The sequence below is a fragment of the Apostichopus japonicus genome, chromosome 2, assembly GCF_037975245.1.
Source record: "Apostichopus japonicus isolate 1M-3 chromosome 2, ASM3797524v1, whole genome shotgun sequence".
Taxonomy (NCBI): domain Eukaryota; kingdom Metazoa; phylum Echinodermata; class Holothuroidea; order Aspidochirotida; family Stichopodidae; genus Apostichopus; species Apostichopus japonicus.
The window spans coordinates 11,509,691-11,537,331 of NC_092562.1; the positions used below are offsets into that span (position 1 = coordinate 11,509,691).

A 27,641-nucleotide genomic window follows, 5' to 3' on the forward strand; every position below is an offset into this window, starting at 1 on the left:
GTTATCAACAGCTTTGTGTGTGGGCATGTTGTCGATGCCTTGATTGTGAAATGGTAATTAAAGATGTATTTAAGAAGGAATAAATTTCATGGCTATGAAACAAGTTTCTAATTAAAGCGTGTGTGCTAAACAGTGACTATAGTTTCCATATGTGAGAGCATCTGCGAGATCAGTGCATTTAGTAATAAAGGATATGGCTATATTGAAAATGTCATGCTACTACATCTATACAACAATACTTCCCTTGAAAATAATAGTCTATTCACCCTTCTGCACTAACGTGTAGGAATCAAACTACTGCAGTCCTGATTTATCTCTTTCCAGATGCCACAGACAATTTAATGTGATGCTACACAATATACATACATGTACTCAATGTTTACCCACTATGGGATCAATGAAATGTAGATATATATTGATCGCCTCTCAGAAACGTAGATAGCCTTTTTGGTGTAAGGGGAAAATGAAAACTTTTCTTCCTATATTAGGGTTCAGCCCAGGGAAGATTTTTTAGGAACTCAGCACTGTGTGGGTGTCTGTGCGTGTGTAGGAGTAGGGTAGGGGTGAGCTGGGAGGGGGAAGTTGGGTAGAAATGCTTGAAGTTATAGATTGCTTCAAAAAATTCTTGACCATATATGTAGTTTAAGTTGTAACTCTAGACCATGTACCACTTTGTACAATTGAATTTGTCTGGATGTAACTTTGAAGCTTTTAATTTAGGGGACCAGACAAAGGGAAGGGCAGGGTAAACTGTGTCACTGAGGAAGTTGGAAAATGTTGCATATTTGTATGTGTATTAAGATGTGAGCCTGCTATCTAAAGAACCACATGTGATGGACTTTTATCATTCTTGGTACATACAGTATGATTGTCATAAGGATTACATGAATCCTCTTGTATGTAGTGCAGATGTCATAGGCTTGCTTGAGATTTATGGATAACTATGATATATATTTTTAAGTCTTTCATTATTCATGAGATAATAACTTATATATAATTTTATATATTTATATGTATTTTATAATTTGTATACAATTTCCATAAAAAATATAGCTGTTTTTTTCTTATTTAGTGTTGATGCTACCAATGATGCCAAAACACGGGTTGGGCGAATGATAAATGATTCAGAATCAAATTATGCAAATGCAAAAATGATGGTAGTTCAGGTTGAAAGGAAACCACACCTTTGTCTTTTTGCCCAAAAAGATATTGAGGAAAATGAAGAGATTAGGTTTGATTATGGCGTGGCAGATCTTCCATGGCGGCAAATGGTTAGTGGTCTTTTTCAACTTTGTTGCATATTGTAAGGGATTCTTTAATGGGAATTGAGTTGGGATACATGCTGACTTGTTTGACAAACCAGGCTGCTGATACTTTCATGATTGGTATGTGATGGCAATTAGTGGTAGGTACACTATCATAATATTCATCTGAGCTCAGGGCTAATAGGTTACCTTAACACAATGTAACTTTTTAAAGTAATATTTCAAAAATGACAAATTGGATTATTTTCATACTTGGTACAAACATATTTGTTGCTCATATTGAGCACACATTTTATGCTGGTTTAATAAAAAAATAATTTCAGTACCTTTACGAATGGGAAGAGCTAGTAGTGTGTTATAACAGTAAATAACTCAGAATAATCCTTGATAAATACTGTATATGACATTGCTATAACTGCACTCCTTAATTTCACATAGAAATGTGAATTTAATCGCACACCACATTAGTTGTTACATGTAGAATAACTGAAACTTGTTTCCTATCAGAATATACGGTTATGCTGATTGCTAAGTGCAGCTAGAAAATACATTAGCATATTTATGGCATCAAAACCACTATGTATAAATGAGCATTCTGCATAGTTCTGATGCTTTTAAACATGGTATTTCATACTCTGTATTTTTTATGTTGGAAATTGGTGGTGCCAACAGCAGAGGGCCTAACTTAACATTTTAAAATTGGCAAGGCTTTACAACCAAATGTTTGATTATCTTCACACTTGGTATGCATGGTGATAAGATTGTTGGACTGTCATGCCACCTAAAGCTTTTAAACATCATCAACTGCAATGTTCACTGTTTCATTATAAACTTGTCAGTCTTATCAAAATATGCTGAGTGCAACATCCAGAAAATTATGTTAGTAGCTTATCTGCTTTATGCTTATTGCTTCTGTTACTGATTCTTGTAATACATTCATTGTATAATATTACCTGTGTTTGCTCAAGAACAGTTGTTATGACTACATCGATTAGGATTTTTATAGTTAGCATATGATCATTAATTATTTTTCAGATAAAAAGGAAGCTAGAATTCGAAGAAATGGAACAGAAACGAAAAAAAAAAAAAACTTGACGAAACAGATCAGTTGGAAAACATATCTTTCTGTGGGTTTCTAAAGGTACTGAAGTTGTCCTGTACCATTACAGTTTCATTTAACAGCTTCTTATGGGTGTAGATTGAAATCTATGCCTGGTTGCACAATATTTTTTACACACTAATGTTGGGAAAACATTGGTAATGCTGGATATCCACCCAATTAATACAGTATCATGATGGAAACTATGTACATGGTAGTATACTTTATTGTATAGTACCAAATATACATAATTGATTTACAAAAGATTGGACTGCATGTTCAACATCCCGGCTCTATTAAATAAGGGGTTAATCAACGGTCTAGCGTGCGTTACTCACAGGATTAATGCACGATCGGGGGATAATGCAAGCGATGCACTAGGGCGGAGCGTAGCGGAGCCAGAGTGCATCCAGCGATAGCATTAACACCCGGAGTGCATTAATCATGTGAGTTAAACGCACGCTAGACCGTTGATTAACCCCGTTCATTCATACACTACCATTTGTGTGGGGGGAAAAATCATAAAACAAAACATTTTTGGTTACATATTACCAGAGATTTATTAAAGTGATGCCCCGTAATTTTACCGTGTGTTACTCACAGGATTAACCACGGTCAGCTGACCTGAATGGACCAATAGGATTTAGGAATCTTTACTAAGTATGAATGAACATAAACTTAAATGGTTCTTGGGTAATATTTCTGGGTTTCTTGAGAAATAGCAAAATCAAGCTTACCAACTTAAATGTAAATTTTGGGTCCTTGCTTTCAGCAAAGGCTGAAGAACAGTATGTATTCACCCTATATTCTGATCATAAGATTGTTCTATCTTAATTTGGTTTGTTACCTTCTGCATGCTCTCACAATATAGGATAAAGCTTTCCGAAGAACATTGACAATATCGCATACAGTAGTGATTCTATAAAATCTACTATATAATTTGTTTACACTGCATCATGTATACCTTTTGAATAGTAATTTAGAATGTGATGATACAGGTGGTCAAGCAATTTAGCATACCTCTACATATCTCTTACATTAGTTACAATTAACTGCAGCATGCACTTGCTTTAGGCTACATGTAGGCCTACCACATCAGGTGACAAAAAGAGTAACCTCAAATCGTGTTTCATTTTGTGTTTGTAATGCAAAGCTACTGTATTAATGGTGTATAAATGTGCTGTGCGAATGATTTAATATCATGATTTAATATAACACTTAGACTACAGTAGTACTGCAAGTAATGAATTTAATATAAATCAAGCAAGTTTCATTCAGTGTTCACGTTTTTCCCCTTCAGAATCCAGTTGACCCAGCAAGATCAAGTGATTCTGAGTCCATCTGTCAAACAGAAGTAGGTTACCATTTATCCAAATTTAATCAAAAATTGAAAAATACAAAGATATATTGTTTCAATGTTTCTAATTTTAATTGCTGACCCTTCCTCCTCCCCACCCAGCACACACCGACATGTCTCCTGTGATGTCCTAAATGAAAATGCCTGTCATACATGTCATTGATCTTGAAGTTTCATTCAGTGTTCACGTTTTTCCCCTTCAGAATCCAGTTGACCCAGCAAGATCAAGTGATTCTGAGTCCATCTGTCAAACAGAAGTAGGTTACCATTTATCCAAATTTAGTCAAAAATTGAAAAATACAAAGATATATTGTTTCAATGTTTCTAATTTTAATTGCTGACCCTTCCTCCTCCCCACCCAGCACACACCGACATGTCTCCTGTGATGTCCTAAATGAAAATGCCTGTCATACATGTCATTGATCTTCAAGTTTCATTCAGTGTTCACATTTTGCACCTTCAGAATCCAGTTGACCCAGCAAAATCAAGTGATTCTGAGTCCATCTGCCAAACAGAAGTAGGTTACCATTTATCCAAATTTAATCAAAAATTAAAAAATACAAAAAAAAATGATACATTGTTTCAATGTTTCTAATTTTAATTGCTGACCCTTCCTCCTCCCCACCCAGCACACCGACATGTCTCCTGTGATGTCCTAAATGAAAATGCCTGTCATACATGTCATTGATCTTCAAGTTTCATTCAGTGTTCACGTTTTTCCCCTTCAGAATCCAGTTGAACCAGCAAGATCAAGTGATTCTGAGTCCATCTGCCAAACAGAAGTAGGTTACCAATTATTCAAAATTAAAAAAAAAAAATGTTTTATGCTTCTGGAATTTATTGCTGACCCTTCCCCTCCCTGACCATCACACACTGACATATTGCCTTGATGTCCCAAATGAAAAAGCCTATCATACAAGTAATTGACCTTCATGTGACCTCAGCCAGCATATGTGTTCTGATGTTAGCTTATTTATATTTCTTATTTTTGCAAAAGTGCCTCCAAGCTAGTGCATACTTAAAGTACTACAAGTTATTACTAATATTAGTTATGATTGCAGCATAGGCCTATTATTGCTGTACATATAGGCTACTGCATTATGACTACACAATGATTGATAAACTGGTTGATAAATTTGTGAACATCTATATTTTCAGTGCATGGAAGTGCTTAATGAGTACAATTTTATTTGTGATAGGAAGTGTGTGTGTGAATGCTATTTTCTCAACAGCAACTTAGGCAGTTACAATATATTACAATTGCCACCAGTACCATCAATTATCTTCTGCACAAGTTCAGTGGTGCCTTAACAATCCTATTGCTGTTGGGGTTCCCTTTTTATGCTATTACAATAACTTTGGCATTGGGTAATATTTTATTCATTATTTTTTTTTGCACACTAGGTAACAAATAGAACAAGGACAAGGATTCCCAAGATGGCTAATTTCCTCTTGGATGATGATAGCAGTGATGACAGTTGTGTGAGTGATTGGAGACCGTCTTACTGTGACTCTGACTCGGATGCTAGTGAAGAAATTCCTTTGAATGTGTCAGGGGAATCTGCTTTAATTTCATCTTTGCCAGAGGTTACAACCACATCCCTAGATCTAGTTGCAGCTAATTTATTGGAACCATCTGTTTCAGCAATCCCTATTCAAAATACGGATGCTCCATCTTCCTCCTGTGACAAGTATAAAAAACCCAACAGAAGGTGTCCAGTCTGTGACATGTCAAGACAATTGTGACAATTGTGACATGTCAAACACAATTGTCAAGACATATAAAGCTCAAACATAAAGATCATCAAAAAGTCAGTGGAGCTACGAAGCTCCCAAAGTCGGAACGGGATCAAATGTTTGCATCATTCAAAGATGCTATCCTTAAGCATAACACTAAACAGGCTAAGGAGGAAAACCCAGTATATGAGCGAGAAAGGGCACAGACAACCTCGTCTCTAATAATGTGTGGTTTGTGCAATGGATTCTATGCCAAACAGATATTCCACAGACACAAGAACCGATGTCAAGGAGAAAGTTCCAGGGGTGCATGTGCTGTTCCACTGTCATTGATGTCAGTAGAGGAGGAAGTCGGTCCCAAGTTCAGAGATAATATTCTCGCCAAATTTAATGATGATGCAGTGGGGACCATATGCAGGAGTGATCAAGATATCATTACAATTGGAAAACGTTTGTGGAAAAAACCCCAAAGAAAGCAGGACAAAGTGATAGAGGTGAAAAAATCAGTAATGTGTGACATGCGACGGTTGTCAAATTTGTATTTGTGCTTCAAAAGCAAATTAGAACAAAATCAGGAACTGAGTACACAGCAAGGTGGTAGTGCATCAGACATGTTCAATAGATGCCATTTCAGAAAGCTACAAGAGGCCATTGAATCATACACAACTAAAGAAGCTTCAAGTGAACTAAAACCTGGTCTCAAGTCAGGACTTTATTACCTTCTCCTGAAATCTGCAAAAATAGTGAAGGCTACTTATCTGATGGACGGCATGGATGAAAAAGCATCTGAAATTGACATGTTCTGTGAAGTTTTCCAACTGAACAAGGATTTTATATTTGGTGATGCTACCTATGCCCTCAACCGAAACAGACAAGCAAACTTGAGGCATTGCCACTGGAGGCTGACTTGAAGAAAAAAGCATTCACTGTTGACACTATTTCTTCCATGCTTAGCGACTGCTACAAAGTTTGGGATTCACATGCATTTAAAGAACTAAGAGATCTTACAGTGTCAAGACTTACTTTGTTCAATGCTAGGAGAGGTGGTGAACCTTCCCGCCTGAGAATATCAGAATGGGTGGATGCAGACAACAATTCTTGGATAAGTGAGGACCAAATAGACAAGCTTGACCCCATTGGGAAAGCCTTGGTCCACACACTCAAAGTTGCTTATCAATCAGGAAAAGGGAACAATCATTTAGTTCCTGTCCTATTCCCAAAGGACTGCCTAGTAAGCATGAGGAAGTTGACAGACAAAGTCTGTCACAGGCAATGTGGAATTTCAGAAGAGAACTCTTATGTGTTTGCAGCCACCAGTAAATCCCTTAACCATGTGTCTGGATGGCATGCAGTCGCTGCAGTGTGCGAGGCATCAGGGGTAGTGAACAAACAAAATATCACCGCCACAAAGAACAGGCACAGAATAAGTACCCTGTATGCATGCATGGATGTGCCCGAGGCTGAAAGGACCCATTTTTATAAGCACATGGGTCATAGTGCTGACATTAATCATAACATCTATTAAGCACCCCTGGCTGTCCATGAGGTCACAAAGATTGGCCGCAGTTTGCTGGAAATTGACCAAGGTATTATATAATAAAAAAATCATCATTGATCCCGTGGAAGAGATAAAACACAAAACTACCTGATACAACTGTGGTTTACGCTATGATAATAGTGTCATCAAAAATCATGTCCATGCATCAACATTTATGAAAGATACAATTTAGAATTTGAGTACAGTGAAATGAATGCTCTACCTTCTACATAGACTTATTAATAAACTTCTGCCTAGCGCTAAATATCATCAATTTAATCTTCAGACACTTTTAAAATCAGATTACTATCATTAAAATATGCTAACAAATCACACATACAGAAACAGATTGTGCTAACTCCACTGAATGGGATAATATTAGTAAAGCAGCTTTTAAACAACAAAACAATCTGGATAGCTGGGTAGAGTAACTGAAGGCATAGACCCCATTCGTATACTGTATTTTTAATCATATCTGAAACTTTTGAGGATTGATACCATTGAGTATGGCATGATAGAAGTGAAGTGCTTATTATAATGAATTCAACCCCAAAGCCTTTTCCAACCAGTTTCACCTGTACTGTATGTCCCTCTCCTTCTTCATAGCTTTTTCAATGCAGTCCTGCTTTTCATCTAATTCCATTATCTATAGTTAAATGCTCTATCCTATATTACTGTTTTCACCCATCATATTTAAGTAACTGTCTTGACGGAACTTGAGCAAGTTGCATGCATTATTCTGACTATCTTGCCAGTATATTGGTTTAGAGAATGCTGTAAACAAGCTGTGTCTTCTGCTTTGTATTTTAGATGCAACAAGTAATGAGAGTGATGGAGATGAAGATCATGTCCCCGTTAACAAACGTCGCAACACTTCAAGGGGTCAAAAAGGTATGGACTGCAATCTCTGACATTTGCATTAAAACCACAATTAATAGTACACATATACAGGAGAGAAATAGATGAATATGTCTAACACCTTGTAACTTGCTTATTCTTATTTCACACTTATAGGTAATTTTTAGAGCAACTCTGTTTTGGAAGTGCTACTTTTTCATTTTTTCATTTCATTTATATTGTTTTATATGACATAAGTATGACATAACAACATAGGAGATAAGAAACAAAACTTGTGAAAGGAAGTGTACTAAAAGTCCCTATGAGGCTTGTTGAGTAGTGACACTCCCTGACAAAATACAGAACTTCACAACTTTACTACTTATCAGAGGTTTAGCATGTAGTTGTATCCACTGGCAATACCTGATGGGCAATTAGTATTGTTTTGTTTTATTAGGACTTTCACTACCAACCTGCTTTATTTGTACTTCTATTTTTGGTCTAGACCTGTGTGAGGCTTTGTATGTGGTGGGATGTTGTGTTAAGAGGGAAAACTGAACATAGTTTGTGATCTCATCTGTCAAAAGAATAAAAACAATTATTTGAGCTGTTGCATGGTGGTTTACAGAGCTGTTTATCGATGGTACTTGTACCTGTGGTACAGTAGGTCCGTCTCAGTGTGGGTCTGTGAGATTTTGTACTATATATAGAAAGTTATAACTTTCGAGAGCTCTAGATTCCTGGAGGAATTAGTGTTTTGTTGATTTGAACAATGAACAGACCTATTAAAGACAGATTCATGTACATGGTGTGAATAGTCAACTGGAGGCAGTCCGTCCTTTGTTTTTGGACATGTGAGAATAGGTTAAGTACAAAGGAGATTCTTCCATATTCACGCAGCAACCTTAGTATACATTGAATAGCTGAAACAGATTTTAAAACTTATAACAGCTTCATTTCAAGTACACTACACACTTAAAAAGTTATTGATAATGATGATTTGGAAAAAGTAGCAACCTTTGCAGCCAAAATTTGGACTTGTTCCAGTGGAACGTTACACAGAAAAGGGATGTGTGAGTAAGGGCTACAATAGATTTGATAAAGTAAAAAAAAGATGCACTTGCAGAAAAATCTTAGAGTGTGAAATTTCTTTTTTTATTCCTTAACGGGAAGCACAATTTTACAGGTATGGTAGAATATTATTAAAATGAGAGCATTTCAGATTGTTAGATATTTATTATATACTGTAGGCTGTCACTTGTCTGAAGCATTTTGCATGTGTATGTCTACATGCATCTATTACTGCGTACATGATACATACTGTAATGCTTTGTTGAATTTGTATGAACAATGGTACCATCATTATTCACTAAATTATACCTGTGGAATCAACTGCCTTTACCTTTGACTTTAGCTAACATTACACCATGAAGCTCAAATGTGAATTATCCAAATTTTTAATATTCTTTTCATTAAAATATTGCAACTTGTGACATGATCATTGCACTTTGAATGTCTTTATTCATTGGAAATGAATTGAATGATGAATGTTATGCTATGGATATGGCAAACCCATGTTGGAAACCAGAGCCCAAGGGCACTGTGGTTCCTTGCGTAGGGGTATATGACAAAACACATAATATTATCAAGCAACATTGGGCTCAAAGAGTCCAAGTAATTGTGGTCCTACATGTGCCCATAAAATAACCAACACTATAGCCAACACTTTTGTGATCACAAATTGTGATCAGATTTTTGATCGGAAGGCACTTTTGAGATCTGAATGTGGCGTCGAAAATGTAAGAAATATAAGGTCACCTACAAGTGGGTCAACAGATATGATAACATTGGTGACCTCAAATCACATGACCGTTAAGTTTGAAAAGGTTCCACCACCCCATTCACAACTTGTCCCAAAATATCAACCATGTCACACCTTGGCATTGGGAGTTAATTGCATTATATGTCAAAAAATTAACTTTGAACTTGTATACATACATAACTTCACACACAAAGGTCACCCTGGGGTCCACTCATTGACATTTTTGATCGGTGAGACCTAACTAGAGCATCAAAACTGTAAAAATTCAAACATTTTTTATTTGCCCATTTCTCCCCCCAAAATACTAGTTTTTTAACATTAATTGACCTTTGCTGACCTCGGACCACATGACCGTTAAGTTTGAAAATATACCCCTATACCATTTGCAACTTGTCCCAAAATATCAACTGTGTCACATCTTGGCACTGGGAGTTATTGCATTAAATGTCTGAAATTAACTTTGACCTTGTATAACTTCGCACACAAAGGTCACACAGGGGTCAACCTATTGACATTTATGATCAGAAGGTACCTTTGACATCTGAAAATAGCATCGAAACTGTAAAAATCCCCAAAACACTTAAAGGTCATCAGAGGTCAAATTGAGGTCAAGGGTCACCCAGATGTGGGTCGACAATTTGATTACATTGAAGCAACTCCCAACCCTAACAGACAATTCGTTCTCAAGTTATCGCAAAACTACTAGGTTTTTATCATTAATTGAGCTTTGGTGACCTCCGATCACATGACCGTTAAGTTTGAAATATTTCCCTATACCATTTGCAACTTGTCCCAAAATATCAACCTTGTCACACCTTGGCACTGGGAGTTATTGTACTAAATGTCTGAAAATTAACTTTGACCTCATATAACTTAACACAAAAAGGTCACCTTGGGTCAACCCAGTGACATTTTTGATCGGTGAGACGTGAATATAGCATTCTTTGCCCATTTTCTCCCCCCAAAATACTAGTTTTTTAACATTAATTGACCTTTGCTGACCTCGAATCACATGACCTTTAAGTTTGAAAATATTCCCCTATACCATTTGCAACTTGTCCCAAAATATCAACTGTGTCACACCTTGGCATTGGGAGTTATTGCATTAAATGTCTGAAAATTAACTTTGACCTTGTATAACTTCACAGACAAAGCTCACCTGGGTCTCAACCCATTGACATTTTTGATCGGAAGGTACCTTTGATATCAAAATCTAGCATCAAAACCAAACATTTTCTTTTTCGACCGTTTCCTCCCAAAATAAGCTATTTTTTTTACTAATGTGACCTTTTGACCTTGGTTTCAGATGTAGTTTGATCTCCCGATTCCAAAAAACAACACGACAAGTCTACAACCATCCTAACTCCGACCGAAAAACTTTGACCCCATATAACTTTGCACATGAAGGTCACACAGGGTCAACCTATTGACATCTATGATTAGAAGGTACCTTTGACATCTGAAAATAGCATCGAAACTGTAAAAATCCTCAAAACACTTAAAGGTCACCAAAAGGTCAAATTGAGGTCAAGGGTCACCCAGATGTGGGTCGACAATTTGATTACATTGAAGCAACTTCCAACCCTAACAGACAATTCGTTCTCAAGTTATCTCAAAAATACTAGTTTTTTAACATTAATTGACCTTTTGTGACCTCGGATCACATGAATGTTAAATTTCAAAATGTTCCCCTAACCAGTTCACAACTTTTCCCAAAATATCAATGGTGTCACACATTGGCACTGGGAGTTATTGCAGTTTTAATATTTTTGTTTTTTGGACCATAACTGACCTTTGGTGACCTTTGTGGGCGCCAAAAACAACAGGACACACCTTCTTCATATGGCGGATCTATAGTCCAAGTTTGGCCCCAATCCAACTTTCCCTTATTAAGATAGAGTGTACCCAAGCAAGTGTCACAGATGCACACACAGACACGCACATACACGCCAACCTGACTACATAGGTTCCTTTTGCTATTTGCAAGGAACCAAAAATTGGGGGAGAGGTGAAGACAAATCAAGGTAGTATGGGTGCTATTATAATTACACCATATATTCCACTCAATCGTTACAGCAAATGCATTGTTAAGGAAAGTAAGATTTACCTGTTTACACCTATGTGCAACAGCTGGTCTTGACATGGCATATCAATTTATAAACAACCACATGACAAAGATCTGCTGCATTGGACATATTTGCTAAATATTGGAATGAAAACATAAAATTGATATTGATCAAAAATATATGAGCAAATAACATGCATTATTCTGACTTTCTTGCCAGTATATTGTTTTATAGAGTGCTGTTAAACAAGCTCTGTCTTCTGCTTTGAATTTAAGCTGCAACAATTAATGAGAGTGATGGAGATGAAGATGAAGATGATGTCCCTGTTGGCAACCGTCGCGACATTTCAATGGGTCAAATAGGTATAGACTGCAATCTCTACCATTTGCATTAAAGCCACAATTTATACTACAAATATATACAGGAGGGATAGAAGTATCTATGTTAATTACTTTTATGTGTACTCATTTATTTTACGATCACATATCATTTCAGCACATGCAAAGTATATTTTAGCAGTGCTGCTCATCAGGTTTTAGTCTTCCACTGCTAACAGCTGATAGGCAATTACTGGTGGGTGTTTGTTGTATGGACATTCAATCCTAATCTGGTGCTCTGAAATTGTTATTTGGAAACATTGTACACATAGTTTACCATCATAAGGTTCTCTAAAAATACAGTAGTGATATTAGGTTAAGGATTTGCCCAAATCTCACTGTGTACCAGTTGTACTTCATTCTTACCCACCGGTGCCAAAATGATTGTTTGTTTGGGCATCTTGACCAATCAACCCCAAATTTGTTGTGGTAGAACAATACCAGGGATGGTTTGTCAAGAGGAATTTTCCTACACATTCAATTCTAGCAAATGGATTTTATTCTAGACTCCACACCAGCTCTTACCATGGTCTGCTGAAGATCACTTAAATATGGGTCCGTCAGTGTCTGTTCAGTGTCTGTCTTTTGTGGGGACAGATGAAGCACTTGTGCATTGTGATATCATATAATATCAAAGCTGAATGCTTTTGCATGAATTTGGGCAATTATAGTAGGCATGACATTTTAGTTATTTAAAGTGCTTCCATGTTCATGGAAGTGCAGGAGCGTATAGACTGTATCAAGGGTCACTTGTACATGTCAGTTCACAATAGTTTGTGTTTTTTGTAAGTTTTCACTGTGAGTTACTAGTATTGAGTACCTACTACTATTTGATGTGATATGATATTATTTCTTACAGTAAGGAAGTATACCATATGGGAAAAGAGCCATGAGAAGAAGGTGATGGCATTTTTCAGAAAATACATCACAGGAACCTCTAAGAAGATGCCAGGTACAAAAATCTGCTTAAATCTCAGGATGTTTTATCAAATCTTCCATTAGTTGTGGATCCATGTTTGACTTTAGTATTAGTTAGTTATATGCACATAAAATGTCAGCAATTGGAACCTCAATTAATGGAATGGACCATTTACTTTTAATCTTTCATTCCAGCATTCCACCTACTAAAACCAATAGATTCAATTTTTTAATTATGTATATTAGGCATATTAGTCACTAGCTAGACAGTAACAAGTTCAATAACAAGAACTTTGTTGACACCTGTGTCTGCTATATGCATACTATCCTATCATAATTACGGTTAGCCAGGCACAATACTGTTGACTACTGCATGTATCTGTATGTTAGAGTAAGCTAGTGTTCAGTAGCAACAATATTCCATGTGGGGTTCAGTGACATCACTGTATAGTTCATATTGTTAATAATCTGTCAAAATACTAAGAACAGGTCAGTGTTGATTTTTTTTTTTGGGGGGGGGGAGGTGGAAGGGGTGTGGATATACTGTACATAGTAAGAGTCTTTGCCAACATAGGCTAACTTCTCAAGCCTATTCCTTTTCAAAATTTAATCTCTCGCCCTCACTACAAAAGGAAACTTGCAAGAGAGATTTGGCAGATGAGTCACAATCAGATATTTTAGCTTAAAGGCTTAAAACTGTGAACATGCATAGACTTTGTTCATAAAGTCAACAGTGTCATGCAACTTTATAAGAGTAATGAACTAATGTAGTTTTGGTTAACAGTTTAATTAAAATGAATATTAAAAAACACTGGCAAGATATCATAGTTAGTATAAAAAAAGATTGATGCAATATAAAAAAAATATCTAATTCTGCAGCAGAAAAATGGCAGGTGAAAGAAATCATTGGTTTTTAACTAAAATGACTCGATTCAGATTGCTTGGTGTAACCTAAACTACCAAAAGTTTTCAAGGTATAAAAAATGGCAAGGGGGAAAATGGAATACTGAGAGATGTTTAGGTAATGTGCAGTTGCAGCTTAAGAATATAATTGAAATACTTTAGGTTTAAAGTCATTTTAAAAATGGCAAGGCTAAATATGGAGTATATTAAATAGAGTTGCAAAGGTTGTTGAGTACCTATCATACAAGGAAGTTTTAAGTGACCTATAAAGTTAGCATACAATATATACCCAACCCCAGGGAAGTTTTGAATTGTTACTGCCGCTTGTCTGTCAAACTGGAAAACTTCTGCTTGAAGCTACGACGAACAGTGACACACTTGCTGTTTACTATGGCATTGATGTCAGTCTCTGTCGGTGCTGGCAGACCCTTCTTTTGACAAAAGCACAGGACATATGCTGCAAAGAAATGGGTAAAAACCTATCTAATTGATGTAAATAATATCTAACACATGAAAAAGTGTCAGTTGTGCACTGAAAAATTTTTTCTGTAGGTACAAAATTTCTGGTTTATAAATTTTTGTCTTTTCTGTAAGTGCACATTGCATGCCACCAAAATATCCCTTTAATAAATTGTCAATCACCAAAATGCAAAGTAGAATGCAAACAGCAAACAATTTGAAACACTCAACTCCTTTTTTTGGTGCACACACCTACCTTAAAATATATGCTCTCTTTTGCAAGCTTTTTTTCTTGATAAATAGAAAAAGTAAACCTTTTAACAGTAACTCACCTTTGGCTGCACTCAAGCGTTTGGGATCAAGCGGAACACTCACGTCAGCAGACTGCTTGTTGCAAGCCTTTGGTCTTCCTCCAACAGCACAGCCACGACGAAGTTCATCAAAGGAAAAGAGGACTTCTAGAATTTTCCTCAACATTACACCTAAACCTTTTCTCCCTTTTAGTGCAATACTGGTTCGTTCTGGCACAGTGACATAAACACCAGTGCCTTTCACTAATTCAACTTTCTGCAAAGAGACAATGAAATGTAGAAAATGACTAAATATTTATCACTGTCAATTTGTTTTCATTAGTAAGGGGAATGGAAAGTGGGGGGGGGGGGGGCAAATGGGTTGCTGTCAGGAAGACTTGAAAAAAATGTGAAGTTGAAACAAAGTTTGTACCCATTCCAACAGCAAAAATTTCTATGACTTTTCCATGACTTTCAAGAACCTCAAATGAAATATTCTTCAATGTGATTTTGTTTTCCCACTTCTGTTTTTTTTTACATTATAAACAAATTTTAGATTGAGAATATCAGGGAAAAAATACATGGTTTCTTTAGATTCCCGACTTTTCCATGACCTTTGGAAAAATTACACATATTCCCTGACTTTCCAGACCTTGAAATTCCTATTTTAGTTTCCCTGACTTTCCAGAACCTGCAGTGAGCAAACTTTGTGATATTATTACAGGCTGGGACGAGTTGTGCAATCTCTACCTGAATTTTTTACAAACATTTTTCTTTTTTTGATTAAGACACAAGCTTTTGGTGCTTATTCATATGTACCTGTACTTACAAGGTAGGGTTTGCCTTTCCAAGGTGATTCATACACTTACAGTTGAATTTCTTTCTCATTGCTTACAAAAAGGCTGTTCAACATCAACAGGAAAAGGCTCGGTGTGGACATATCCTTTTTGCATGACTAATCCCCTTGGTCCTAAACGGTCTCATGAAAAAATGTTGAGTGATGCTATGAAAGTGCATACCATGCAAATGAAAAAGCCCATTAATGGCATCAAAGGGCCTACTTTTCTAAGTTCATTTGGTATGAATCTTGCTGATGGAATGGCTATTGATTATATGCACACAGTTCTGCTTGGAGTATCTAAGAAATTGTTACACTTATGGTTCGACACATCTCATTCCAAAGAACTATTTTCTTTAACCAAACTGCTTGACAATATTGATATGCGACTTACCAAGATAAAGCCTCCACATTTCATTTCCCGAATTCCAAGGAGTATTAAAGATCATTTGGGTTATTGGAAGGCATCAGAATATAGGGCATGGCTGTTTTATTACTCTTTACCAGCTCTAAAGGGTTTAATGAATGACATATTTTTTGAGCATTATGCATTACTAGTAGAGGCAGTTGTCATTTTGAATAGTGACAGTATTTCTGTCAATGATATTAAATACTGTGAAAGTTTACTTATCCAGTTTTGTTACTTGTTTGGGACATTATATGGAGACAGGTACTGCCTTTCTGTGGTTCATGGGCTTCTCCATCTTCCAGGTGTAGTGAGAAATCTTGGTCCACTGTGGGTGTATTCATGCTTTGCATATGAAGATATCAATGGGAAATTATTGCACATGGTGCAGGGCACAAAAAAGCCACATTTGCAAATAGCAAATAATTTGTGTTCTTTGCTGAAGGTTCCAGAGTTATTGCAAAATGTGTCTGTTGGGGCAGATACATTGAAGTATGTTAAAAAACTATCTGTTAAGAAAAAACCTGCCTCAAGGACAGAGGTGATAGATGGCTTCATTTCAGTGGTTGGTCGTCTTTTGCAATGTAACCCTGAGTCAGATCTGTTGCCATTGATAGTTGAATGTATTGGTTATAAACCACAGCTTTTTTACAAATTTCTTCGTCTTCAGCTGAATGACATGTTACTTTACAGCAGTGATTACAAACTTGTGACCAAAAGAAATTCATATACTGTAAGATACCTTAAAGAGGGAGTTACATTTTTTGGGCAGATAAAGTACTTTTTAAAATGTACGAAATGCTGCAGTTGCTCTGCGAAATGTATGTGCTCTTCAGATTATCTTGCTGTGATAAAGCACATGAACTCTGTGGCTGAAAGCATTGCTGCAAATTGCAGAACAACATTAAAATTAGACCATCTTTTGATGGTTAAAAATCAAGGTGATGTTTTTTTTCATATCATACCTGTAAAGTATATTGCTGAGCTATGTATTTTCATGCAGTTTGAAAATCCAGAAGAGTCTTTCATTGCACAAGCTCCAAATTTACTAGAGAGTGACTAAAAGGTGGAATAATATCTTTTGCTGGTAGACTAATACTCAGGGTGTACTGCAAATTAAAATGAGTGCCTTCAGGTTACCAATTTTAATGTTTAGTTTTCTTTAGGAAATCATTGTGAGACATGAATAAATGCTGTGTATATATTCAGCTTTCTGCTCATATTAGGGCAAAAGGAATTGGTATACATTTTGAGGCTGGGGGATTGAGTGGAGAAAGAGGTGTGGTAGTACTTGATATACGTAATTACAGTAAATTCCAAATTGTAGTTCTTTATCAACAATGGAGCATAAGCCTCAAGTTAGTGGTGTAGTGCAAGGAAAACCCTTACTGGTTTTAACCATGAATTCACAATTGACATTACATGTGTCATACTTATTTTGGCTTATAAACAAAAGATGGATTTCTCCCTCAATTTTGATATTCTTTCTATTTGTTAGCCTGTGATACATTACTTACATGTACTGTATGATGAGTGTAAATAAATTTCATTTCACTACATGTTCTTTGTAATGAGGTATCTTATTTCTAAAGGTGTTGTTAACTTACATTAGAAATTGTTTGTCAGGCTCTGAAAAATATTGCCCTGTTTTCCTCCTATTCCCAAGGTGCACAAGCATCTTGATTTCATTGAAGATCATTTGAAGTAACATTTCACTGAAAGCCTGCGTTCCTAATTGTACTGTAACATTTCTCATGCTTTTAAATACTGTTCAATATACCCTACAGAATTGTTTCAAGAACCCCTAAGGGCCTTCGGGTTCCCATGAAACTGACCCAGAAGTTTGTATGCGCACCGCACCACCTTACACAAGTCTACCACATGGTTCAAGTCCAAGAACTACTTGCGCACAAAGACATATAAGCAATTTTTTCAAAGTCCAAATTGTTTGCTTCACATTTTTTTCTAAGTCCAAATTGTTTGCTTCAGAAGTCAGCAAAAGTATTTAAGTCCTCTTTGCACGCTTAACCAAGAACTGGCGCGCTAAGATCAAGCGTGCACGTGCAAAGACGAAGCACGTGCACGCTAATACGAGGCGTGTGCCTGCTAAGATGGCACGCGCGCGCTCCGTCTTAGTGTGCGCGCGCTAAGACAAAGCGCACGCTTCCCTTGGAGCGCGTGGGTTGTGCGCAGGTTGCGCGCAGGTTGCGTACTTTTGTACGCCAGTTACGAACGTTGTTGTATGTTCGCCCTCGGCACATAAGCTGCGCGCAACTAGCACACTTAAATTTGTAGAGGGGATGATTTGTTTTGATATTGATTATTGGCATATATAGAAACATCATGGTTAGCCTAGTTATAAAATTTAATTGAGCTATTTTCAGGAATATTAGGTCAAATGTTGTTTTTGCTTAAACTATTCTGCACCAGATGCTTCTTCCCTAACATGACCGATGAAGTAGTGGCTCATTTATGATGTTAAAGAACAAGGTCATCTACAAGTCTTTTCTGACAACATATGTAAACAAAATTTCTCTAGGATGTTAAGTATGGGGGGAATGCCTCAGTCATATTTTGTATTTGTGGGCGGGGGGAAGGGGGTGATTTCACAAAAAAATGTTTATTTGTATATTAAGAAGTCGCTAATACTTTGCTGATGTTTCTTTTTGCACCTAGATCAAAAAGAAATTAATGACTTCCTGAAGACACAGGGCGAAGATATACCCTACAACTGATTCATTGTGAAAACAAAAATTATAAATGAATCTGCCAAATGTCAAAAGCTGGCAGAGAAAAGAATGTTGAGTATGTTGGCAGATTAATATAATCCTGTATGTTGATCCTTTTCTCTTGTATATACATGTTAGTGCTTTTTTATCCATGGTTATTGCCTTTTGTGTGCTAATTTACTTTTTGTCATTCGGTCATATGCTTCTTTTGCTGTGTGTTTGACTTGTATTCTTTATGTATTTTTTGACTTTTATATTTGTAAAGCGCCCTGAGACTTCTGTTACGGGCGCTTAATAAGAACTGTTTATTATTATTATTATTATTATTATATAACTAAGATTTACAGTTATAGGTCTCAGAAAAACAACCAATTAGTGAGAGAAAAAAGGAATGAGATGTTCTTCCTTTTTTTTGGAAAACTGGAGAAGTATGTCATATTATTGAAACCAATTGAAGATTCCCAAGCACAAACACAAAGTAATTAGGGTTAAACTGAACCACTGTATTCATGTACATTATTTGTTATTTCAAAATGATATTTGATTTGCTTAGGTTGTACATTTTCAATAGCATACAAATGGAATGTTGTTACAACTTCAAATTACAAATCAAGAAATCCCTGCATAGATCATGCTACCCCTGATATAGATGTCCCTTTTTGCAAATGAAAAAGACCTTACCTATACTACAAACTCTACCAAATTAAGTGTATGTGAATTGAACCTGAACCCCTGTAATATCATGTGATCGCAGAGAAAAGAGAGAGTTACCTGGCTACAGGTAAGGAGTATTAAGCCACATCATTATAAATTCTTGTTCCAAATTACTAAAATGTCAATATCCTGCACTTTTTCATTTATGGGAGACAGCATCATCTCATTAATTCATGAGCAGTTTGCACCAGAAAGAAATTAGACAGATACAGCTAAATTGTGAACACAATGTCATATTTCATATTTGATCATATTAAGTTAATGATCCTTATTGCCTTTTATCTACAAAACTTCAGTATTAGGGCATTGGAACTTCCTTTTATACCAATTTGCATTCAGGTTTATATTACAAATTTGATGAGTTGTATTTGAAGTTAAATACTTTTTTCTTGAATTTAAAATGTATTGCATATTAAAACTGAATTGATGCTCTTTTACTGTTTTTATAATTACAAAACTTTTACTATTCACTGAACAAAAAGCCAGAATTGGAATCTTCTACTAACGCAGATAGATTTTCAAAGTGGTTTGTAATTGACTTCTCTTAAAATATGTGTTACAACTGTCAGTAGTGAATCTTATATGTACAGTATCTTGTAGTATTTGCATTGGCTTCTGATGTCAGTTGGACTGTTATTGTACTCAATGGTGAGTGGATGGTTGAGTAGATGAACCCTGTTGCATTTGGCGCTCATTTCAAAAAGAATAATGAGGTTATGAAAGTACAATAATACTGCAACTGGAAGTTGATTTTGTTTTATGTGTGAAGTTGTTGTCTGATGACTGGTTGATGTGTATTAAATTTGACATTTGACCAAAATAGTGCATAGGGGCATGTAATGTGGTTGAGGGTAAGTAAAGGTGAAGTGTTTGTAGTTTAATTTGGAAACCAAGTTTTAAGCTGGTTGTCATTTCTACATAGTTTCACTAGACACCTGAAGATAAAGTGCTACATTTAGCAGGTTGTAGTCTGTTATTGAGTTGACATAAAAATAAAGCCTAGAATAATGCATTCCAACCTGATGTACTGCTAATGCTAAACACCTAGTTCTACAACACTTTTACAAATTATACATACAGAATATTGTCTTCACATGTTGTGAAGAGAGTATATAAATATGCACTGGAAATGAATGAAATGTTCATTGTCTGCATCTAATGAAAAAATATGCATTACAGCTGTGGTTTATATTGCATCTTCTTTCAACGACAGTTATGCCAGTATGAGCGTATAACAAGTGGTGATTGTAAACCAGCTGTAGGCTGACAAGTATTCTCCTGTGCAATCATGATCTGATCCACTGCAGATGATCATGCAACATAACTGGTACAACAAACACATGTGTTTAGGATGCTGATGTATGCACCAGTGTTTACAAACCAACTAATACTTGACTCACTTAAATTGCATTTTGCCTTGAATTTCATTACATTATACCTTGAATATTAAAAAATGCCAGGATGATAATTCCAAAGCTCACAAAGTCACACACTTTGGTGGATGATAAGGAATTGCAATATTGGCTGATACTGCACCATTGGCGAATTATTGGTATTAGCAAATTTGAGACTAGTTGAATATTTCAGTAAGTGATATAAGAGCTTTCTGGTCACTTCGCCCAACAACCATTTCGCCCAACTGCCATTTCGCCCAACCAGCCTGGTCATTTGGCCCAAACAGCCTGGTCATTTGGCCCAACCAGCCTGGTCATTTCGCCCAACCAGCCTGGTCATTTCGTGCAACCACCCTAGTCATTTCACCCAACCTTGATTAAATATATTACTTGAAAAGGAAACGTTCGGGAATTGTTAACGTTACTGAATACGAACCGAATATTAAAGAAATTTGAGGATGGATCAGTGTTTAAGGGGTTAGGTTTGATAGGCAACGAAATGAAATAGAAAAGGTGATATTACTCCACACCGATTCCCCTTTGTTTGTATAATAATATAACTTCCATTGTATGCGTAACCAATCCTCTCATTATACCCGAAATAACTGCTCAGACTCTGATCGATGTCGAGCGTACCTCACTTTATTTACCAACCATGAAGTACAGTAATATTACCCAAAATAAATCAAATTGAACTAGTGAAATAGAAAAAAATTATATTCTGACTGAATATCAGTAAAAATAATGGTTGGGCGAAATGACCTTCAAGGTTGGGCGAATTGACCATGCTTGAATCCTTTCATCTACTGATTGGATGTTGGTTTTTGTGCTGCTGCCTGTTTGTGGAGGTAGGTGGTAGGTGATAAACAGGAACTGAAACTATCGTTTTGGTCAATGGCAATAACACGTAGAATTCTCAATCGAACGGTTTGGGAGTGACCAGCTTCCATATAAGAGCCCTAGCTGATTTCACAAATGTTGTATTGTACTAAGGTCATTCTTTGTAATGAAAGTAATATGTTGGTTTTGGACTTTTATTATTATGTAATACCATAAATGTTGATATAATGGCTTACAAACATTCAAATATTGTATTGACTTTGTTATGGATTTTAAAATATATTTCCAAAAGTGTTGAAGCTGCACAAAACTTTGTTATATCCTATCTTTTAGTATATCTTGCATGTATACATTTATTGATATAAATATTTTGGGAGAAAAAGGTTGGAAAAGTAGTTTGGGTGGATATGAGTAGGAGGGAGTGGGGATGGGGGAGAAATCAGAAATGCATGTCAGTTCAATGGTAACCTACTTTTGCCACTAATGTATTAGGGCCAAAGCCAAAATTACCGTAATTGTGGTGGGACGGAATTTGATAGACCTTTTGAATAATACCACTTGATATGTAGCTTATATGAAGGAATCAGGATATCCACACAAACAGGTCAGTCAGAGACTGCAAACAGACACAAAAAAAACAGACACAAATTTGAAGATGTTGCCATGGTAACACAAATATATTGACGTGGTGGGACGGAATGATAAATCTCATGAAATCATGTACATGTAACCTTTTTGTAATTATTATCAAAAGTAGTACAATATCATAGTAATTATTAACACTGAAATGGAGGTGAACTATTCTTCTACCATTAGGGAAACAATGGCAGAAATTATACTTCATGCATAAGAATTGTGTTAATTTTACCGAAGGTGTGTCAATGTGGTGGGACGGAATGTGGTGGGACGGAATTTTTTCCAATGTAAAGGCTGTTGATTAGGTACTAAAACAATAACCAATTATGTTTTCTCTCACAAGAAGTTCATAAGCAACAATGAAATTTATGCTGTCCAGAGTGAAATATTATAATACCCATACTGGAGTCCTAACAGTGGTCCAGTTTGATGAAATATACATTAAATTGCCAATGTCGCCCTTAGTGCTGTTTTTATGATATGTTGCCCAAGTGTTGTAAAAAGAGCTAAATTCACATACGCCAACATGTATATGTGTTATTAATTAATTAATTAGTTAAATTACTTGCTATATTGTCTTGCAAAGGGATTTCTATAAATAGTACCCACACTGGAGTCCTTAAAGTGGTCCAGTGTGACAAAATAGCATTGTATTACATGTATATGTGTAATTAATTACTTAGTGAATTAAATTATTCCTATATTTATTTTACAAAGGGATTACTATCAATAGTACCCATACTGGAGTCCTAACAGTGGTCCAGTGTGATGGAATAACATTAAATTGCCAATGTCGCCGTAAGTGTTGTTTTTATGCTATGTCGCCCAAAGTGTTGTGAAAAGAGATAAATTCACATAGGACAACTCGTATATGTGTAATTAATTACTTAGTTAATTAAATTATTTCCTATATTTATTTTACAAAGGGATTACTATCAATAGTACCCATACTGGAGTCCTAACAGTGGTCCAGTGTGATGATATAACATTAAATTGCAATGTCGCTCTAAGTGTTGTTTTTATGTTACGTCACCCTAGGTGTTGCGAAAAAAAGATAAATTCACATAGGACAACTTGTATATAATAATAATAAGCAAATATTTATAGAGCGCTTTATGCAAAGGCCTCAAAGCGCTATATGTGTAATTAATTACTTAATTAATTAAATTATTTGCTATATTTATTTTACAAAGGGGTTACTATCAATAGTACCCATACTGGAGTCCTAACAGTGGTCCAGTGTGATGGAATAACATTAAATTGCCAATGTCGCTCTAAGTGTTGTTTTTTTTTCTATGTCGCCCTAAGTGTTGTGAAAAGAGATAAATTCACATAGGACAACTTGTATATGTGCAATTAAATAATTAATTAGTTAAATTATTTGCTATATGTATTCTGCAAAGGGATACATATAAATAATACCCATACTGGAGTCCTAACAGTGGTCCAGTTTGATGAAATATACATTAAATTGCCAATGTCGCCCTTAGTGCTGTTTTTATGATATGTTGCCCAAGTGTTGTAAAAAGAGCTAAATTCACATACGCCAACATAAATATGTGTTATTAATTAATTAATTAATTAGTTAAACTACTTGCTTTATTGTCCTGCAAAGGGATTTCTATAAATAGTACCCACACTGGAGTCCTTACAGTGGTCCAGTGTGACAAAATAGCATTGTATTACATGTATATGTGTAATAAATTCATAATTTAATTCCTTGCTAAATATATATTTCAAAGAGATTACTATAAATAGTACCCATACTGGACTCCAATGTGATGAAATTACATTAAATTGCCAATGTCGTCCTAAGTGTTATTTGATGCGATGTCGCCCAAAGTGCTGTTTCACAGTTAAATTCACTGAGATTCACTTAGGGCAACATCTATTTGTCGCCCTAAGTGTGTTTGTGTACAAATAATTGATTATTTAATTAAAATCCTTAGTATTTTTATTTTGCAAAAGGATTATTATTAAAAGCACTCAAACTGGAGTCTTTACAATGGCCCAGTGTGAAACAATTACATTAAATTGCCAATGTTGCCCTAAGTGTTCATTTTATGCTATGTCGCTCAACTGTCTAATTTAGAGTTATATATATTTATATATATATATATATATATATGGTCGTATATATGGTCGTATATATATATATATATATATATATATATATATATATATATATATATATATATATATATCATATATGTCATAATGATCCCACCTGGATCATTGGGTTGAATATGTTCAATTGACACACAAAAATATGGAGATAGACATCAATTATAGCGCAAAAGCTACATCTCTAATTTATTGTAAATCTCTACTTCAAATATATATATATATATATATATATATATATATATATAGATATATTGGTGACACACATGTATATGTACATATATTATATATTTGCTGGTAACCTTTTGAAGTAGATTACAGTTTCACATTATAGCTCTGAGCATACCCATGAAGATTCTGTGAGCAAGATTCTCTGAATTCCATTACGTGATTTTGTAACGCAGACTTTTGAAAGTCGTAGTGGTGAGTAACTTTCTGCAGTGCTGGATTAACCTTGTGGCAAAAGTAGCACTTGCTATTATACTATAGTACTATACTGCCTTTAAACGTTTACGAACGACTGGTTGTTTAGGGTAAGTTATTTTAGCACAATTATCGCCTCCAATTAGGGTTATTAACACAGTATTAATTCATGGGAGTGTGGTATCTATGTGATACATATAATAAACATAAATACAATGGTATGTGGAAGTGTAGTCATAGCAGTTTTGTTACTTTTGACGTTTGAAATTGATACCAACATGTAAGTAGTAGAATTACTGACATGTCAGACATATTTATCATATTATCTGCCTGTGTAACAAATGAAAAGAGATTAATCACTTTACTATGGAAGTAAACAACTTTTTTATATTTATGTGTATTTTTGTTAAATTTAGAGCGACTTTATGACATATGCTACCGGTCCGGCACTGGCTTAAATCCGGCCCTGGCTGTCAGTGTTACGTCATTTATCGATCATCATTAGGATTTGTATATTATCAACATCAAAAGAGCATGTAAGCTTTACTCAGAATAATCCTGTTATTTAACTTAACGCACTACTCTACAGCCAGAACAGTTTACCTAGTAATGGACAGGGACGCAATCACAATTGTTGAACAGGGGTGAGGGGGGGCTTGCGGGGGGAGGTTAATATGTTATGTCGTCCGGGGACTCGGAGACCTATATATGTCACTGTTAAAGACTGTTTATATAATTATGTGCACTGTAGGTTTCTTTGTATTATAACTCCCTCTCACCTCACACAGAGATTACAGTAAATTGAAAGATTTACAGTATAGTAACTGTTTTCTCTGTGTGTATCGGGTGGTTTTATATGCATATTATCAAAATCAATGCTTGACCGTAATTGGGAGCTATTAACTTTCAGTTCACCCACCACACCCACCCGCCGCATTAACCCACACCCACCCGCCGCATTAACCCACACCCACCCGCCGCATTAACCCACACCCACCCACCTCACTTACCCACACTCACCCACTATATTTATCACCACATTTACCCACCACAAAGATTTGCGAACGTTTCCTCCAATACTATACCACTGTAGATATGACAGAGTTATCTTTGAGTTATCTTTTAAATCAAGTGGTTCTTTTATTATTTGTCATCAACTGATTCACAAACAAGAAGGCAATCCATTTAGTTGCAGATCTCACCAGCAGATTTGGTATGTATCTGAGCCACTATATATGATGCCATCACCATGACTCAGTATTAAAAGTTTAAAGTACTTGTGCCTTTACTTTAACTGACCCTTTGACATTTTATTTAAAGAATAAATATGATGACTCAATTTTTAAAACATGGCATGACACATTTCCTAAGTCCATCCTCATATCAAATATATCTATTGTCTGTCTGTATATTTTACATTGAAATTGATTATGATCCATCTTTATCTTTATATATGAGAAAGGTGATGATTTTTCACTCTGCTGGATCAACTTCGTAATCGAATGGATAAAATAAATTTTCCATTAAAAGTGAGGTACCTCTTTTTTTAAAGTTGAGCTTTACCAAACCCTTATAATTTAACATTAGTAAATTATGGATGGAAGCCGGAGAGATCTGTATTTAGAAATTTCAAGTAGTTTTTAAGGGGGGGAGGGGGATGGTATGGGTGGGGGCTGCGGTGGGGATGGAATTATAGTAAAGGAATGATATCGATCTAAGTATTATGTAAACACCATGCGGTGATTTTTAAAGTGTAGGCTGATTTTGTGTAATCTTACCATGCAAAATATCGAAATTGACTCTTGTTTACTAAAGTAGCATTGGGATAAACGTGGTGAGTGACATGATGCAATTTCTTTTTCCAGTTTCATCGTGCTCTCAACCTTCCCCCCCCAACCGACCCCCCCCTCCATTCCTAAATTACCATTAAGCTGTTGTTCTCTTACATCTGTTGAAACAGCTATGTGGGTTGATTTCGATATAATTCTTGATGCTGTTTGATATCGAGGCCGTATTCTGCACTTAATTCTCTATCTACCCATCCATCCATGCATTCATCTTTCTTGATGCTATTTTGATATCATGGCTGCATTCTACAGACAGTTATCCATCGATATATTCATCCATCATCATTTTTCTTGCTTTGTATATCAAAAACGGGCCTTATTCTATACATATTAATGAATCCAGCTATCCATCCATCTATCCATCCATCTGTCTGTTCGTCCGTCTATTTATCTACCTATCTGTCTCTATTTATCTATATTTGCTAACTTTAAATATCACCGGTGACGGACAATAGTTCAACAGACCTGAGCATCGTTATAACAACTGTTAAGATGAGCTCGGTGATGACACCCTCAACCACTTTGTTCAAGACTAAACAATTGTTGAATATAAACTGTAAATCTTTAATCAAATAATGCTTATCCACTGTCTCCTACGTTGCATTGTTTATCACTTTGCATAACCACAATAAAACGTAAACACAATTGACAATAAATGATAGCTGTTTTACAGTGCACCATTGCCCAGTTGAGTTATCTTTTTGCGTTCAAACAAAACAAAATGCAATAAAATACAGATGTCATCAACTCCTTAAAGGGACATCTGGGTTTTAATAATACCCTTTTACCAATATGATACTTGCAAACGAGACCAAGCGTGTAGTGTTCTGAAAATTACCAAAAAGGGAAATACTAATTTTAAACTATACATTTCTTGCTAAAGCAAAAGAGTTACTGCTTGCTTTTTCATCTCTTAGTTGAAAACTTTTGGGATAAGTTTTTTTTAAATACCTCCATGAATCATTTGTTTTACGTTTTATTCTTTAATCCCCAAAATTACCTGGGACCTATTTTAACTGTTGC

At 35.7% G+C, this 27,641-nt stretch overlaps 2 protein-coding genes across 4 annotated transcripts in view; both read left to right on the forward strand.

Annotated features, from left to right (window-relative positions):
• The window catches only part of LOC139977992 (sodium-coupled monocarboxylate transporter 1-like), a 71,065-nt gene that overhangs the window by 16,750 nt on the left and 26,674 nt on the right, over positions 1 to 27,641 (forward strand). Inside the window, exon 4 of one of the 3 annotated variants that reach the window (XM_071987885.1) lies at positions 24,670 to 24,771. The exons of 1 other annotated variant lie outside the window; for it this stretch is intronic. The gene's annotated coding sequence lies outside the window, so the exon portion shown is untranslated. The remainder of the gene's footprint in view (positions 1 to 24,669; positions 24,772 to 27,641) is intronic. One more of the 3 variants, XM_071987901.1, reaches the window with a different exon arrangement.
• LOC139977984 (uncharacterized) lies at positions 1,155 to 24,299 on the forward strand. The gene is made up of 10 exons (XM_071987878.1): positions 1,155 to 1,271; positions 3,665 to 3,718; positions 3,925 to 3,978; positions 4,185 to 4,238; positions 4,450 to 4,503; positions 5,126 to 5,407; positions 7,805 to 7,886; positions 11,996 to 12,082; positions 12,957 to 13,049; positions 18,588 to 24,299. The coding sequence occupies exons 1-10, from the start codon at positions 1,155 to 1,157 to the stop codon at positions 18,644 to 18,646; spliced, it is 936 nt and encodes a 311-aa protein (XP_071843979.1). The 3' UTR covers positions 18,647 to 24,299.

What these genes read in the sequence shown, in the direction of transcription:
- LOC139977984 (XM_071987878.1), top strand. Translation starts at nt 1,155, where the DNA reads ATGGTAGTTCAGGTTGAAAGGAAACCACACCTTTGTCTTTTTGCCCAA. An exon ending in AGTCCATCTGCCAAACAGAA is followed by an intron (nt 4,239 to 4,449) that starts GTAGGTTACCAT and finishes TTTCCCCTTCAG; the next exon opens with AATCCAGTTGAACCAGCAAG. An exon ending in AGTCCATCTGCCAAACAGAA is followed by an intron (nt 4,504 to 5,125) that starts GTAGGTTACCAA and finishes TTTGCACACTAG; the next exon opens with GTAACAAATAGAACAAGGAC.